The sequence below is a fragment of the Saccostrea echinata genome, unplaced genomic scaffold (assembly GCF_033153115.1).
Source record: "Saccostrea echinata isolate AGI-Se365-2 ecotype Australia unplaced genomic scaffold, CSIRO_AGI_Sech_v1 ptg000002l, whole genome shotgun sequence".
NCBI lineage: Eukaryota > Metazoa > Mollusca > Bivalvia > Ostreida > Ostreidae > Saccostrea > Saccostrea echinata.
Window position 1 is genome coordinate 20,578,585 of NW_026889751.1, and position 15,934 is coordinate 20,594,518.

Here is a 15,934-nt window from a genome sequence, read left to right on the forward strand (position 1 = left end):
ACTCCAAATACAGATGATAATGGTATCCCTAGCAAAAAATACTATAGTTATCTGTAGTTTAACTATAGTATCAAAGTTTTAACTAGAGTAAATAAAAATTTTACTATATAGTAAATCAAGGTATATTTACTATGGATTTCATATTATTGTATTCAATGTTCCCAAACTCATACATATTCATTTTTTATATTAAATAGAAGTATTAGTTGTATGTTCACCTAATTATTATTTCAAAATTTTACACCATAGTTATCGAGTAAAGTTTCATAGTAAATCAAAGTAGCAAAATATTTACCACAGTTAACAATAGTAAACAATCATTAACTACGATAAATTTTTGTTAGGGATATTGCAACTTAAATAAGGGAAGTTGACGTTACAAAATTTGAAGTTATCATGTTTTTCATAAAGTTTTGTTGTTAAATTGCAATATGTGTATTTCTGTGTAAAATATCCAAATGGTTATAACAGATCTAAACACATGTGATGCTGTTTTAGAACAATTTAATTGCGTGTTCGTCCTAAGTTCGTCAGAAAAAAGCAGGGGACTTAAACGTTAAGACTTAAACCTTGTTATCAATCACCTCTTTCAAACTTAATTACTCTGTTGTTTCACAGGTAGAAAACTGTCCCCTAGGGTTCTCCTTAAAAAAAACGACATTTTTCTTCGGCTTGGGGGTCATTTTTCAACGGCGAAAATTGCCACCGGTCATTTTTCTACGTGGTCATTATTCCTCTTTACACCGGCCGAGATAAAATTGACAAGAATGGGGGAGTTTCAGGCCTTGTTATGTTTAAAGTTAAGTAGATTTTTTTTCTTTACCAATTAAGCTGACCTATGAGGTGCCTAAGTGTATACGAAGTATTTATACTGATGACACTCGTAAATAATCGTCGTGTATTGTTTTTAAAAATTTACTCAGTTACTGTGTACATGTATGTATAAATATAATCTTACACACATGGCAATGTTGCATAATGTAGAAGAAAAAATATCGTACTTTTTTCACAAAATGACCCAGTAAATCCCAGTCCTGTGCAGACGCAGTTAAACCCGGAATAGTCATGAAAAGGCAGACAGCGTCCAGAATTTTGACACGGTTCAGAAGCGCAGGGATCTAAAAATAATTTGAATACACCATCACAATAGCAGAAGAGTTTATCGTTGATGATATTTCCTTTATATAACTTCTTTATATTTGTAGATTTATGAAAGACTTAACTTCTTAAAAGCTGCATAACTTTCAGTTATTCTTCAAATTTAAAAAGTTAACATTTACCTGGTAATTCCACTGTAACATTAACACACATTGTTGAAAAAGCTTTGCTAGAAGTGAAAAAAGAGATTGTTTATGGTATTAGAAATATTTATTTCACTGAAATAATGAGAGGACTTTTGGATCAGTATCGAATTAGTTTCTATGTGACCCAAATGAACAGCTTGTTTTGAAACCTCATTGGGGAACTTTTCTTTTACAGAATGCAGGCAGTCTCGAGGAGAAGGAAATTGGAAAAAAAAACTTCTTTCATTTCCATTTTTAAAATGAATCACGATATTTTTTTTTTCATTTTCCCCAAAAGCATACCTTGTTCAAAATCAAAAATAAAATGTTCACAATTTTCTGAAATATTTAAGTGCATATACTTACAACATTTTTATATGTATTGCTGATAGAAGACAAGACAACCACAACTGCATTGAACTGATTACATGTAATTCAGGTGCAAACATTTCCAACTACGTGTAGCTTTATAAATAAAGTTATTATATGCCTGTATGAATATATTATTACCGATCAGATACTTTTAAACAAACTTTCCGGGGACCAGCGTGACTTGCAAGGAATTCTACTTGTGCCACTTTTGTGTCGATTGTTCCGTTTATGAGTTCCCTGCTGTACTGAATCGTGACATTCTCCATGCTCTCTGCTGTGCTAACAACGCTTCTGATTCCCCTGTTACGGGTTAAAGGAAAGAAATGCTTTCACTTCTAAAGCTTTATTTTTGGAAATTTTTGACGTTGCTATTTCATTTACTCTTTAAAGTTGATTTATTTCTATACTATTATACCTGTTGTGGTAGAAAACTTATAAGATATTTGGTTGTGGAATATCATTTTCTTCTGATATTATTTTTCTCATTTATATAAATTAAATCAAATTAAATCAAAATTGGGTCTCGGTATGAATTCTTTTATATTAATGTTACAATTCTATTTTAGATGAAGGGGGAAAACTCATCAACAGGAAACACAAATAATTGACTCTGAATAAAACATTATTTTGGCATTAACAAGGGTTATTTCTTTACACTAAGAAAAGAACCATAATGGCTCATACTTCTTTTCAGGGAGACTGACATGCCCCTTCTCAACACTTTTAACTAAATTTATCAATTGATTATCCTGTATTCTCATTCTGTTTTGAAAATGTTACTTTGGGTCTTAAAAAATTGCAATAATCATTCTTTTCTTCTCAACATACCCCGAATCTGTAGTGGTGGCATACACAGGAAATCTGCAGTATGTTTCTTTTTTACACGTTAGATCCTTTGAATCAGGAAAGAAAACAAAGAACGGCTTCCCCTGAAAAAATAAAAGCATGATTTAGAACCTTTATAAAGGTCCACATTTCTTTTATAAAGGCAACTGATTTTATAAGTTTAATCTATTACAAAGGAATGGCAAAATACTGATTTGTTAACCTAGATGCCAGTCAAACAATGTTAATCAGTTTCAAAATTGGCTTGATCTTTTATTTTTCTTTTACACACATTTATAAGACTGCTTTATAATTATATTTGATTATGTGTCCAAATCTCTATAAATGCAATGGAGGGGATCAAAGCATCTAGATTGATTACTAGTTAACTTCTTACTTGTAAAGCTTGTCTTGGTTGAAATGCAATTCCTAAATGGAAAAAATATACTATAGGTTTGACTATATAAATTATTTTGTTCATCGAGAACAAATAGCACACTTTATAAAAGCCGAAAGTGTGCGATTCGTTTTTTAGATTCATTTCTCGATGTACAAAATAATTTATATAGTCAATGCTTATAATTCAATTTTGGTGACAAACATGCTTCTTTTCATGTACATATTCGTTATTTAGCTTACTCAAAAAAGTGTGCACGAAATTAATAATCTACTAGGTTTATTAATCAGAAAGTTATGAAAATCTGCACGTGCAATTTTCATAACGATTAAAAAATAAAGCAGGCAGGAACTTGCTTTGTTGTTAGTAAGCAATCGGTCAATGGTCACAAGTCTAGTGTAGTGCCACGGAAAATTAAAATGAGATATCTTCAGGTTTATATAAATTTCTTGAAATAAACTTGTCTATGTATTACATTAGTATATGAACAACTTCATTGTCAGTTAACACCCTTTATTAAAATAAGTTCATAGGAAGAAATACAAAGTCAAAATGAGATAAACACTAACATCAAGAAAAAGTCTGAGCTTCCTTTTTATTGTTTTATTATTTTTTTTGTAAGCCATATAATAAGATTTACTTTTTTCTAGATTTGTTTTCGATTCATACATGTACTAAATTCTGTGTAGTGCTGTTACTTGTTAACATAATACGCAATCACGTACTTCTTTACAGAGTTATACCCCTTGCCATCCTCGGCATAAAGCAAGGATAGTAATTATTATGTATCACTTAGTAATTAAGTTGAACTTTAATCATGAATAGAACATAGTCATTCTTTTGGAAGAGTGTTAGTTTATAAGGTCATTCTAAGAGGTAAAATACTGCCGAACATCGTATTGAAAGTAGTTTAGCCCCTTAAGTATTGGAAAATGAACAGAACTTCTCTGTAGAAATCCATTAGTTCAAAATGATGAAAGTAAGGAAAATCAAATTATATTGATTTAATTATATAATGAATTCATAATAAATGTAGCTGCTTTTCTTCGCTTTTTTTCTTCATGAACGATGTTGTGCTATACATTATTTATGGACTAAATGAGAATGTAAACTTTTTTGAAATTAAACAAACCTTTGATTAGGATGCGAAAGCAGTGCAAATCTACAGTCATTCTCCTGTTAAGAAAAAGTACACTCTTCTATCAAATATTTTATGAATCTAGTTCGCACAAACATCGAATCTTCACACTTTTTACTTAACAGCATAACTTTATTTTGTGAAAACTAGCTAATTTTTAGCTAGTTTCTATCACCTGGTAGGCTTAAAGTCTAGGAATGCTCTAATTTGGCAAAAGCATCCTTGTTTTCTTTTGTTGCAAAATGAGTTACCACAATTCCTTACTTTTGACAAACAAACTCGGTTCAGCGCTATGATAATCTGTACAAAAGTCATACGTAGCATTTTTGTTGATCTGCCACTATTTCCCGATTGCAAAATAGTGGACTTCACAGAAATTTCGTAATGCCTATCCCTTTGATCTCAAGATCATACCATTCAATACACTATCTACTAGTTTTGAATCTTTTTTTTCCTTTAAAAATTAAAAGTTTTAAAGTTAGATAATAAAACAATGTAGAAGGTAAGACAGAAATCACTAATCGAGTTTATTATTGTATTTCATCATGCAGGATAAAAGTTATACTCTTAAATTATGTAGTAAATCCTTTAAAAGGTTCTTTACTAAATTTATAATAGTTACATGTAAATAATATAAAAGTACATATTACGTACAATTACTTCGATTATTTTAATGAACTGCCAATACTTATAAATTATTTACATTTAGCCCTATATTTTTGATAAACATAAAATATCCATTACCCGTCATCATCCTCAGCATTTGCACACAGAATGTGGTGTCCTATGTCCTTTTCTGTTAGCAACCAGCTCACTGATATAAAGACAGCATTAGTACTGATGTGTGATGCATCTTGAATTTTAGTGTAGTTAACACGTCTTCCATCAATTCTCAATACATCGAAGCGTACTATTTTCCTACAAAAAAAGGAAAGAAAAGACATAAATTTGTGTTCATAATCATGGAAAGCAGAGAAGAATTTTCGAGAGCTTCAGGTGTCTATTTCTATTAAGGGCCATTCTCTGTAGGGAATTGAACTTTTTAATTGCTTCTTTATTTTTTTTTTCTATATGAACCATGATGTTATATATCATTCACAGACAAAATGAGAATGATGTAAACTTTTTGAAATTGGACAAAACTACAGTCATTCACCTGCTAAGGTTTCACTGAGCTTTTCTGATCACCTTTTGACAGTTGTCTGTCTGTCTATCAGTCCGTCTGTTTACTTTTTCGACATTTCCAAGAACCATTGGGCCAAATTCAACCAAACTTGCCACAAAAGCATCATTGTAAAAAGAGAACTAAGGTTCCTTCAAACAAAGAGCCACGTCCTCTTTCAAGGGTAGATAATTAAGAAATCGTAAAAAAAATATATATTGGTGGGGATATTGAGAACACCTAATAATAACGTTAGATTTGAGTACAGGAAGGGATTGCAAGATGCAAACAAATGCTGAATGCAGAATATCACTTTAAATGCGTAGCAACCATTGAGCCAAATTGTATGAAGATGCAAATATTCAAGTTTCAAAAAAAATATGTCAATTGGACATAATTAATGAACTTTTTAAATTAAAAAAAATTAAAGAGTAAACGATATATAGCAAAAAGAGCAAAATGAATGAAAAATAAAATAGTACCTCTATGGTAACGCAATCTTTTTAAACAGCCTTTTTAGCTCACCTGAGCTGAAAGCTCAAGTGAGCTTTTCTGATCACCCGTTGTCCGTCCGTCTGTCCGTCCGTATGTAAACTTTTCACATTTTCAACTTCTTCTCAAGAACCACTGGGCCAATTTTAACCAAACTTGGTACATAGTATTCTTGGGTGAAGGGGAGTGTAAATTGTTAAAATAAAGGGCCAAGTCCCCTTAAAAGGGGAGATAATCAAGAAAAGACAAAAATAGGGTGGGGTCATTAAAAAATCTTCTTCTCAAGAACCACTGGGCCAGAAAAGCTGAAACTTACGTGGAAGCATCCTGGGGTAGTGAAGATTCTAAATTGTTAAAATCATGACCCCCGGGGGTAGGGCGGGGCCACAATAGGGAATCCACGTTTTACATTGAAATACATAAGAAAAATCTTTAAAAATCTTCTTATCAAGAACCACTGGGCCAGAAAAGCTAAAACTTATATGGAAGCATCCTGGGGTAGTGTAGATTATAAATTGTTCAAATCATGACCCCCCGGGTAGGGCGGGGCCACAAAAGGGAATCCAAGTTTTACATTGAAATATATAGGAAAAATCTTAAAAAATCTTCTTCTCAAGAACCACTGGGCCAGAAATACTGAAACTTATACTGAAGCATCCTGGGGTAGTGTAGAATCTAAATTGTTCAAATCATGACCCCCGGGGGTAGGGCGGGGCCACAGTAGGGAATCCAAGTTTTACATTGAAATATATAGGAAAATCTTTAAAAAATCTTCTTCTCAAGAACCACTGGGCCAGAAATACTGAAACTTATATGGAAGCATCCTTGGGTAGTGTAGAATCTAAATTGTTCAAATCATGACCCCCGGGGGTAGGGCGGGGCCACAGTAGGGAATCCAAGTTTTACATTGAAATATATAGGAAAATCTTTAAAAAATCTTCTTCTCAAGAACCACTGGGCCAGAAATACTGAAACTTATATGGAAGCATCCTGGGGTAGTGTAGAATCTAAATTGTTCAAATCATGACCCCCGGGGGTAGGGCGGGGCCACAGTAGGGAATCCAAGTTTTATATTGAGATATATAGGAAAATCTTAAAAAATCTTTTTCTCAAGAACCACCGGACCAGAAAAGCTGAAACTTATATGGAAGCATCCTGGGGTAGTGTAGAATCTAAATTGTTTAAATCATGACCCCCGGGGGTAGGGTGGGGCCATAATAGGGAATCCAAGTTTTACATTGAAATACATAAGAAAAATCTTTAAAAATCTTCTTCTCAAGAACCACTGGGCCAGAAAAGCTGAAACTTATATGGAAGCATCCTGGGGTAGTGTAGATTATAAATTGTTCAAATCTTGACCCCCGGGGGTAGGGCGGGACACAATAGGGAATCCAAGTTTTACATTGAAATATATAAGAAAAATCTTTAAAAATCTTCTTTTCAAGAACCACTGGAGCAATAAAGCTGAGACATATTTGGAAGCATCCTGAGGTAGCGTAGATTCTAAATTGTTCAAATTTTGTTCCCCGGGGGTAGGGCGGGGTCACAATAGGTATTGTAAAAGGGGGGAATTTGGTAAAGAACAGCATGGCCAAAGTTACTCAGGTGAGCGACGTGGCCCATGGGCCTCTTGTTGACTCTTATTATATGCCTAATCATATCGAATTAATTGATTCTTATAATATTTGCGTTTGTTAGAATTTGGAAGTTCATACTTTGCAATGCAAAAATTAAGGTTTAACACCCTGTTGGCATGGCAATCAAGATACTAGTAAGCACATTATTAATGTATCCATTCCTTTTCATTATCTTTAGATATTTGATGTCTTTTAGCTTGTTCACTCTTTCAAATAATAGCATTAGACTTTTAAAAAAGATGAATTTATTCCATATTTTATTAATTACAGGACTTCGTTGAAATGATACCAAAGTTGCGACCTATATCAAACGGATTCCCCATTGTTTCTATTCCCCATTTGTTTCTTTCTTAATCAATGACTTTTTATTACTTTTTATTTCTACATATCTGTCTTTAACTTTCTTTTCCCCTGCAAAGCCACACTTCAGATTCGAAATAGCCAAACCATTTCAATTTTTTACTCTTACATATTATGAAATTATTAAATCTCTACTTAAACAACAAAATCCATTTGATTAGGTAATAAAATGTGTTATCATCAGTTGTTTAAATTTGCATGAAGAAGGCCTACTTACTAAAGCATGAAGATCCTTGATCATACGTGCCAAAAAAGTTGTGCTCGTAGAGAATGGCTCTTAATGTTTCCTACCATCATTTTTTTTCAGTTAGTACCTTTTATGTGAACTCTTTGCAAAAAACCTAGCGTGAAAGTCCCCTCCAACAAAAACAGTGTAACCCTGATTGTTTGCTGGAGTCGGTGGTATAAACTCAGGTGGATCAGTTCTTCCTGTTATTTTAAAATACATCTGAAATTAAGCAACAGAAAGTTTCTGGTTATTTTAAAATGCACATTAAACTAAGCAATAAGAGAGAATTAACCCGGAATACTTTGGAGGGTATTTGAATATGCATTTTATGATTGTCAGTGTTCATAGAATAGCAAGCGTATAATGTCATCTGAGTATCACATGTTTTTGTTTTCAGGGTTCTCCATCATTTCAAATTTAACTATGGCGCAAGACTTACGCGAAGTACCAATATTTGCGGTCATTTCGCGACCGAATTAGCGAAAGAACCACGAAATAAATTGAAAAACACACAGCCCCTATGAATGAATAGTTTAATAATACACAAATGGCATTAAATATTGATGAATCTATTGTTAACTTTTCAACATTACAAAAATACTACTTCATGATTACGATACACGTACGATGTCCAACTCGCAGTGCCAATGCAATTTTAGAGACTTGGTTATCTATTAACTATTAAAGCATGAATTAATTGATATTCAAAAAATTCATTTGTAATGATCGTGAAGCGTGAAAAAAATGGCTAGTCTCATTTATGTGTCCAGCGAGGTCTAGAGATAATTGATTGTGCAGGCCAAACAATGTGCCCTAATTAGAGTAAATTAACGGTTTAGCATGAGAAACTGAAAAAGATACATAATTTGGAAGATCATTTGATTTATAAAATATTCTTACTGAAGACGTCGATCTTACTGCGCTAAGGAATTTAACTGTGGCGTGGCCGCCACGTTAAACGGCCAGTGAGGAACCCTGGTTTTAAATTTTGATCAGCCACAATTTAAGTCCAACCGTGGACCCAAATACTGGACGAAAGTGACATAAATTTTAATATTTTGGAAAAGGCTTATATTTTACATAATTATATCCTTGTGTTAACATTTTGTCTAGAAGAAAGACAGAAAAAACTTTTAAAACATTTTGATATATTATCCCCTTCACCCCACGCTGATTAATTCTACAATTTGAAACATTACTCCTTGTCCATTAACAAGTTGAAGAATGTATCCTCTAAATGTTCAGAGGTATTTTTTGAAGTTATAATAAGCCTGACAAAATAAAATCATCGAAAGCCACGAGTTCTGTGTCCATTCTATTTCCACAAACCCGTGGCCATTATGTCATTAATATTTACTAAAACGAAAGAATTTTGCAGTAAACAGCTACGGTTTTTTGGAAATAGAATGGACACAAAAACCGTGGCTTGCAACGATGACTAGTACATTAACCCATGCACGCACGGGTTGAGGAGGATGAATGAATTGGCGAAATAAATCAAAGTCAATTGAGTTGAACATCTTAAGAATTTAAAAAAAATTAAAAATTTAAAAGTTAGTAATACGGGGTTTTGCTGTTACTATATTTGCATATCAAATTTATAAAGATACATATTGGTTCGAATTGCACCTGAAAAAAATTACATAATAAAACGAACTTTATGCATCCATTTTCTTTTCATTAACAATTCAGATATTTTTGAGATCGTACAAGCAATAAGCATTATATGCAGTCAATATTAATGTCTTCATGTAATCCATACAAATGCGAAGGGTTTATTTGATGGCCTACGGAGATTGAAAATTTAGCTAAACCCCAAACAAAAATGAATATCAGTAAAATATCTACACTGTGTATAGGTGAGAATATATTTTTTTTTCAAAATGAATCTCTTTCTTGCAAGCACTGAAAATTTTCGCTGCAAAGAGGGTTTTCGGTCTATCTCACTCCCCTTATGGAGTAAAATCCATTTTAAAGCGATTATCTATGAGAAGATAACCCACCCACCCCACCCCCACAAACACACAAGAAATGCCTTTGAGTATGGATTATTTTTAATTAAAAATATTTCCTAATTGGATGTTTTAGAGGATAATACTCCCCTGGAGAAATAGTAAAATATTTGGATCCACTCTTGATTCTATCTACTCAACTACAGATTTGCATCTTACATTGTATACGTATGTGTTATTTTCACTAAACCAATGAAAAATATTTCATTTATATGCAAAATCGTCAGCAATCTCACAGCAGCGAATATTTCCAAGTTGCTACTTTTCTAAAGTACGCATCACACTGGTAGCTGGATTCATTAATTATACCCGCACTTTCTAAAGAAAGTTCGGATATATTGTTCCGGTACCCTGGTCCGTTCGTCCGTCCGTCTATCATACTTCCTTTTTCTCCAAACCTCTTTTATTTTAAGCACTAACCATTTCATCTTTTGGAATATGATAGTTGTGTCCTGAAGATGTGCAATAAAATTTTTGGAATTTTCATTTACACCATGGGGGCCAAACCGGGGTCGAAAATGACTTTTTTTTTTTTTTTTTTTTTTTTTTTACAAAAACTGGTTCACAAAACTCCTCTTACATTTTAGGCAGTAGCCTTATCATCTTTCGGAAGGTACATGTACCTGCTGGCGTCCTTTAGATGCGCAATAGGGTTTCCGAATTTTCATTTTTATCCTGGGGGACAAAATGAGGTTGAAAATGATGGTTTTTCTACAAAAACCTGTTACCTAGAACTTCTCCTACATTTTACACAGAAGCCAAATCATCTCTGGAAAGGTGATTGCTGGTGTTCTATATATATGCAATAAAGTCTTGGAATTTTCACTCTAACGCGCTTCATGAAATATGCCGGCGTGAAGCGTCGTAATTCATGTTCTCATGAATCTTCAAAAATTAAATTCATTTCTTAATTGAATTAAATTTATATATATATATATATATATATATATATATATATATATATATATATATATATATATATATATATATATATATATATATATATATATATATATTGTAATTAAGTCACCTAACTAAAGAAAACATTTAATGTAAAAAGAAATGTATTTGTAAAAGAATTGTAATTTACGTGTACTTACAGTTCTTATTCTTTATATTTATGCTGATACCTACTGATGCTCAGAATATCGTACTAATTTTTTTTGTCTATATTTTAGCTTTCACCAAGTCGCAGTGGAGTATTTCGGAAGAAGAAATTAAGAAAACCATCCGAAACAAGTTGAACAACTACCACAAAAAAGTCATGGGATGGGAGAGACGTCCTTCCAAGGATACCGTTCAAGAAAAAGACTGAATTTATGTAAATATCTGTCTGAAAAATTTCCTGGTCCATTGAAATTGCCATTCCAAAGTAATGTGTTTCATGTAGTATTAGATTTTTGTAGTATTTATTGTAGTAGGACTATCTGTTTTCAAATGTTGTCATATTTATTCTTATTGCTGGTTTTTTAAGTTATAACTGTAATATACTTTCACTGAATTTTTAACTGTTAAAAAACTGCAAGTATTCAAACTTTTGATGTCAAACTATTAAATTGCCTTCATAAGTATTGTTTTAAGAGGTTTATTTGTATATGTTTACATATTTTTTATTTCTCCTAAGAGTTGTAATATGTTTGAAGCACAATCTGTTTCATTTTTAGAGCTAAACATAATTTTTAAAATATTTATTTTTAGAAAAAGTACACTGTTTTGCTTGTTGTTTTTGTAAATTTTAAGTATTGTTTTTCTTGCAATGCATAGAATGTGCCAAAATTCTGTGTGAAAAGCAGGGTTGTCCCTACGAAATGAAAGAGTAAGGGTCATTGAAAAGGAAGGGGGGTTAGAGTTTCTAGCTCCCCCGGGGGGTTGAGGGGTTACCAGAATAACTGGGGGTGCATATCATTATAGATGGGGAAACTCCCCAGGTCTTAGGGACAACTCTGGTGTTAAAAGGTATATGTTAAAATGTTATCAACATTGTCAAATACGAAAATGTTTTGTTCTACAGTCAGTTTTGTAACACTTATATCCAAAAAAAATGGAAAGTTGTAAAGTTTTCTGTGATAAACGTATATAAGATATTCATTTCCTGGTAAACATTGCATAATTTTCTGTGATAAAATTTTTACTTAATACGTCTTAGGTTTCGTCCAGTATTACTGACTTCTTTCAATTTCTTTTTCATATCTTGTATTTACAATACCAGAATTCCGTGTATATTGAATGCCATATATTTCTGAAACTTGATAGATATTATGGAAATTGAATTGAATAAAATGAATTATGTTTTTCTCTTACCTTCATCGTTTATTATTTTATTCTCTGAATTTATACAATATGTAAATCAAAGTTTTCATAGTGATCACTATAGTAAATCAAAGTGTCAAAGTTATCACTATAGTAAATCAAAGTTTTCATAGTGATCACTATAGTAAATCAAAGTGTCAAGTTATCACTACAGTAAATCAAAGTTTTCATAGTGATCACTATAGTAAATCAAAGTGTCAAAGTTATCACTATAGTAAATCAAAGTTTTCATAGTGATCACTATTGTGAATCAAATGAAATATATGGAGATAACGAACAGTATTCAAGCTCAAAAGTCCACAAAACATTACAAAATAGGAGCTCCAAAACATCAGAGGTGGGATCAGGTGCCACGGAGGCGTGAGCATCCCCTGTCGACCGGTCACACCCGCCGTGTGCTCCTTGTCATGATTGGGAAATAACCGGAAAATCCGTCGACAATTCAGTGTGTAAATAATGGCCTAACATTTAGTATGAAAAACGTCAGTCAGCATTTGACTCAATGATAAATTGTATTTGCTGACAAGTCATTGTATCGACCATAGAACTTACGAAATGATGAGTTTAAACGAGACTGCTGATATTCTTATTTCATCAACTTGTTTGTCAATAATTTACCTCGTTTTAGAAATTGTACATACGTAGAGCATGCTCTTGCGTATCGAATCAACTGAGAGATATAAACCCCGTATGCAGGTGATGAAGGTATATTGCTGCATAAGTAAGGGAAGTTGACGACTGAAAAGTTAAAGTCATCACGTTTATCATAAAGCTTGCTTGTTAGATTGCCATTAACGTCTTTTTCAAGTAAAATATCCTAATATGAAACAGATGTGTCAGACTCTGTAGTATTTTTATCTCAAGCTCACCGGGATATATCGAATATTCTTATCGACATAAGAATGGAAATAACCATTGTTAATTGACAATACGTCGTCGATATATCTAAATATCGAATTGAAGGCCACAGCAAGTGTTTTCTTCTTTTCACGTATAAGATTTTGGACAAAGTCTGCTTCATATGAATACAAAAATAGGTCTGCTAATAATGGGCGCAATTGGTACCCATGGGAATTCCAACAGATTGTTGGAAGACCTGGTCTCCAAAAACCACATAGATATTGTCAATCAGAAACTCAAGCATCTTTTTAATGTCAACTTCAGAGTACTTGTGTGTACAATCAGAATGTTTTTAACAAAATAATTTTGCAAATGACCAAGGTAAGTAAATCTACGAGTTCCATTTTTATTAAAAAGGCGGTGTCAATGATATCAAAAAGCCTGGACTTTAATTTATCGTGGGGAATGGTTGTGTATAAAGTTGAAAAGTCGTAAGTTTTTAAGCTGTTGATTTTGTTAAAATCTTGTGATTTCAAATTTTCCAAAAGTGTCTAAGTTATCACTATAGTAAATCAAAGTTTTCATAGTGATCACTATAATAGTAAATCAAAGTGTCAAAGTTATCACTATAGTAAATCAAAGTGTCAAAGTTATCACTATAGTAAATCAAAGTTTTCATAGTGATCACTATAATAGTAAATCAAAGTGTCAAGTTATCACTATAGTAAATCAAAATTTTCATAGTGATCACTATAGTAAATCAAAGTGTCAAAGTTTTCACTATAGTAAATCAAAGTTTTCAAAGTGTCAAAGTTTTAATTATAGTTAACTAAAGTTTACTAAAGTTAACTATAGTTTTTTTTTTTTTTTTTTTTTTTTTTTTTTTTTTTTTTTTTTTTTTTTTGTTAGGGAGGAAATGTTTTCAAAAATGTTTTCCGTTTTCCGTTGATTTCTATAGTGAAAAACGCAATTTTTACTAAAATTAAAGAGTTATCTCCCTTAGCTTTCCCAAATAACTTATGTTTTATTCACAAAAATTCACATAAATATCTACTATTATAAATATGAAAAAATCATTCAAATATGATAACTTTTGAAATTTTATTTGGAGGTAGGTGACAGAACAACACTATCGTTCGCAGTTCTTTGATGGTGGAACTATGAACCATAATTTTGTAAATTCTTTTGTAATTGAATTGATCAGAATAAACCAATTAATCCCATCAACGTTGTCAATTTTATTGCTCTGTGTTAAGAATCTTAATAGTAAATTTGCATTTCCGCTCAAATGTTATAACTTAAATAAAATTTGATCGGAAATGCAGTTACTATTAAGACAGAGCAATAACACAGAGCAATAAAATTGAAGACCTTGAAGTAGATAAGTAAAGGAGCTTAGTACTACGCGTAGAACTCCTGTGGTGCAGAGAATGGGACTGAGTCCATAGATAATACTACCGTAGGTACACCTTGATTGGAGGGTGGTGCCATGTTGGACAACGGACAAAATTACGGACAAACGTAGGTGGCAAGGCAATGGTAAAACAGCCAGTAAAGTGTACTTATATCTCCAGGACCATGAATACCCTCTAAGCATAAAATACCCTATTTGCTGGGAAAACTCACTTTTTATACCTTTTTAACTTTTTACTACTTTTGGGCTTTATGATTGACACTCGTACATTTCTACTCTTATTTGTTCTACCTCTCAGTTCTTTCGGACATTTGACAATTTCGGATTTATCTTAAAAGCTGTTGTTTATACAAATTGTGAAGGTTTATTCTGAAAATGTTTCAGGAATTGTATTTAAAAAACCTATACGATCATGGTGCATTAATAAACTTTTGAAAAAGAAACAAAATCTCATTATTGACTTACAGGAGCCATAATTTAAATAAATAAATAAATTCAAACTACACGGGAACGATTGTAAATTAATGGTTCTTTTGTGTTCCTTAAGAAGATTTTCAAAAATTCAAATAGTTCCATTCGAAATTTTGATTCCCTATTGGAGCCCCAAGCTACCCCCGGGGGCCATGAGTTGAGCGGTTTAAAATCTATACTACCTCAGGAAGCCTTCACATAAGTTGCTTTTATACACGTCCAGTGGTTCTTGAGAAGGAAATTTTTCTTATATATTCCAGTGTTAAACTTTGATTCTTTATTGTGGTCCCACCCTTCCTCCAGGCCGGGTCCATAATTTGAAGAATATTACAATGTCTGGAAGCTTTCACGTAAGTTTCATTATTTTCTAGTCCAGTGGTTCATGTGAATAACATTTTTGAAGAATAAATATATTTGAAGATAAAATAAATTTCCCAATATATTTCAATGAAAAACTTTTATCCCTATTGCAGCCCACCTTACCCCTGGTGGTCATAATTGGAACAATTTAGAATCTACACTTCCTCAGGAAAATTCCACATATTAAGTTTCAACTTTTCTGGCCCAGTACTAGTGGTTCTTGAAAAGATTTTTTTAATGACCTCCCTTATTTTTGCCTTTTCTTGATTATCTCCCTGTGAAAGCGGTCTTGGCCCTTGATTTCAGTATTTAGAATCCCTTTTACCCATAGACACTTTTGCCAACTTTGGCTAAAATTGATCCTTTGTTTCTTGAGAAGTTGAAAATGTGAAGTTTACAGATGAATGGACGGACAGACAACAAGACGGACGGACGCCGGACAACTGGTGATCAGAAAAGCTTCGGAGCTTTCAGCTAAGGCATACTAAAACTCGAGTTCATAATTATGATATAATATGTTATCGGTGTGACCGCTGTACCATTAAAACCTTACACTGCTTAGGCTTGTAACTTTGATCGGTCTCTTCCAACTTTAAAGACCGTCACAGAAGCTCAGTCGGTAGTGCTTGCTC

At 32.6% G+C, this 15,934-nt stretch overlaps 1 protein-coding gene across 1 annotated transcript in view; it reads right to left on the reverse strand.

The window, feature by feature from the left end:
* Positions 1 to 15,934, reverse strand: part of LOC133178117 (uncharacterized) — a 74,884-nt gene that overhangs the window by 29,284 nt on the left and 29,666 nt on the right. The window contains exons 6-13 of the mRNA XM_061312875.1: positions 7,981 to 8,114; positions 4,760 to 4,933; positions 4,010 to 4,053; positions 2,878 to 2,909; positions 2,484 to 2,584; positions 1,794 to 1,955; positions 1,281 to 1,327; positions 1,002 to 1,118 (exon numbers count right to left, since the gene is read on the reverse strand). Coding sequence (XP_061168859.1) covers positions 1,002 to 1,118; positions 1,281 to 1,327; positions 1,794 to 1,955; positions 2,484 to 2,584; positions 2,878 to 2,909; positions 4,010 to 4,053; positions 4,760 to 4,933; positions 7,981 to 8,114 — 811 coding nt within the window. The remainder of the gene's footprint in view (positions 1 to 1,001; positions 1,119 to 1,280; positions 1,328 to 1,793; positions 1,956 to 2,483; positions 2,585 to 2,877; positions 2,910 to 4,009; positions 4,054 to 4,759; positions 4,934 to 7,980; positions 8,115 to 15,934) is intronic.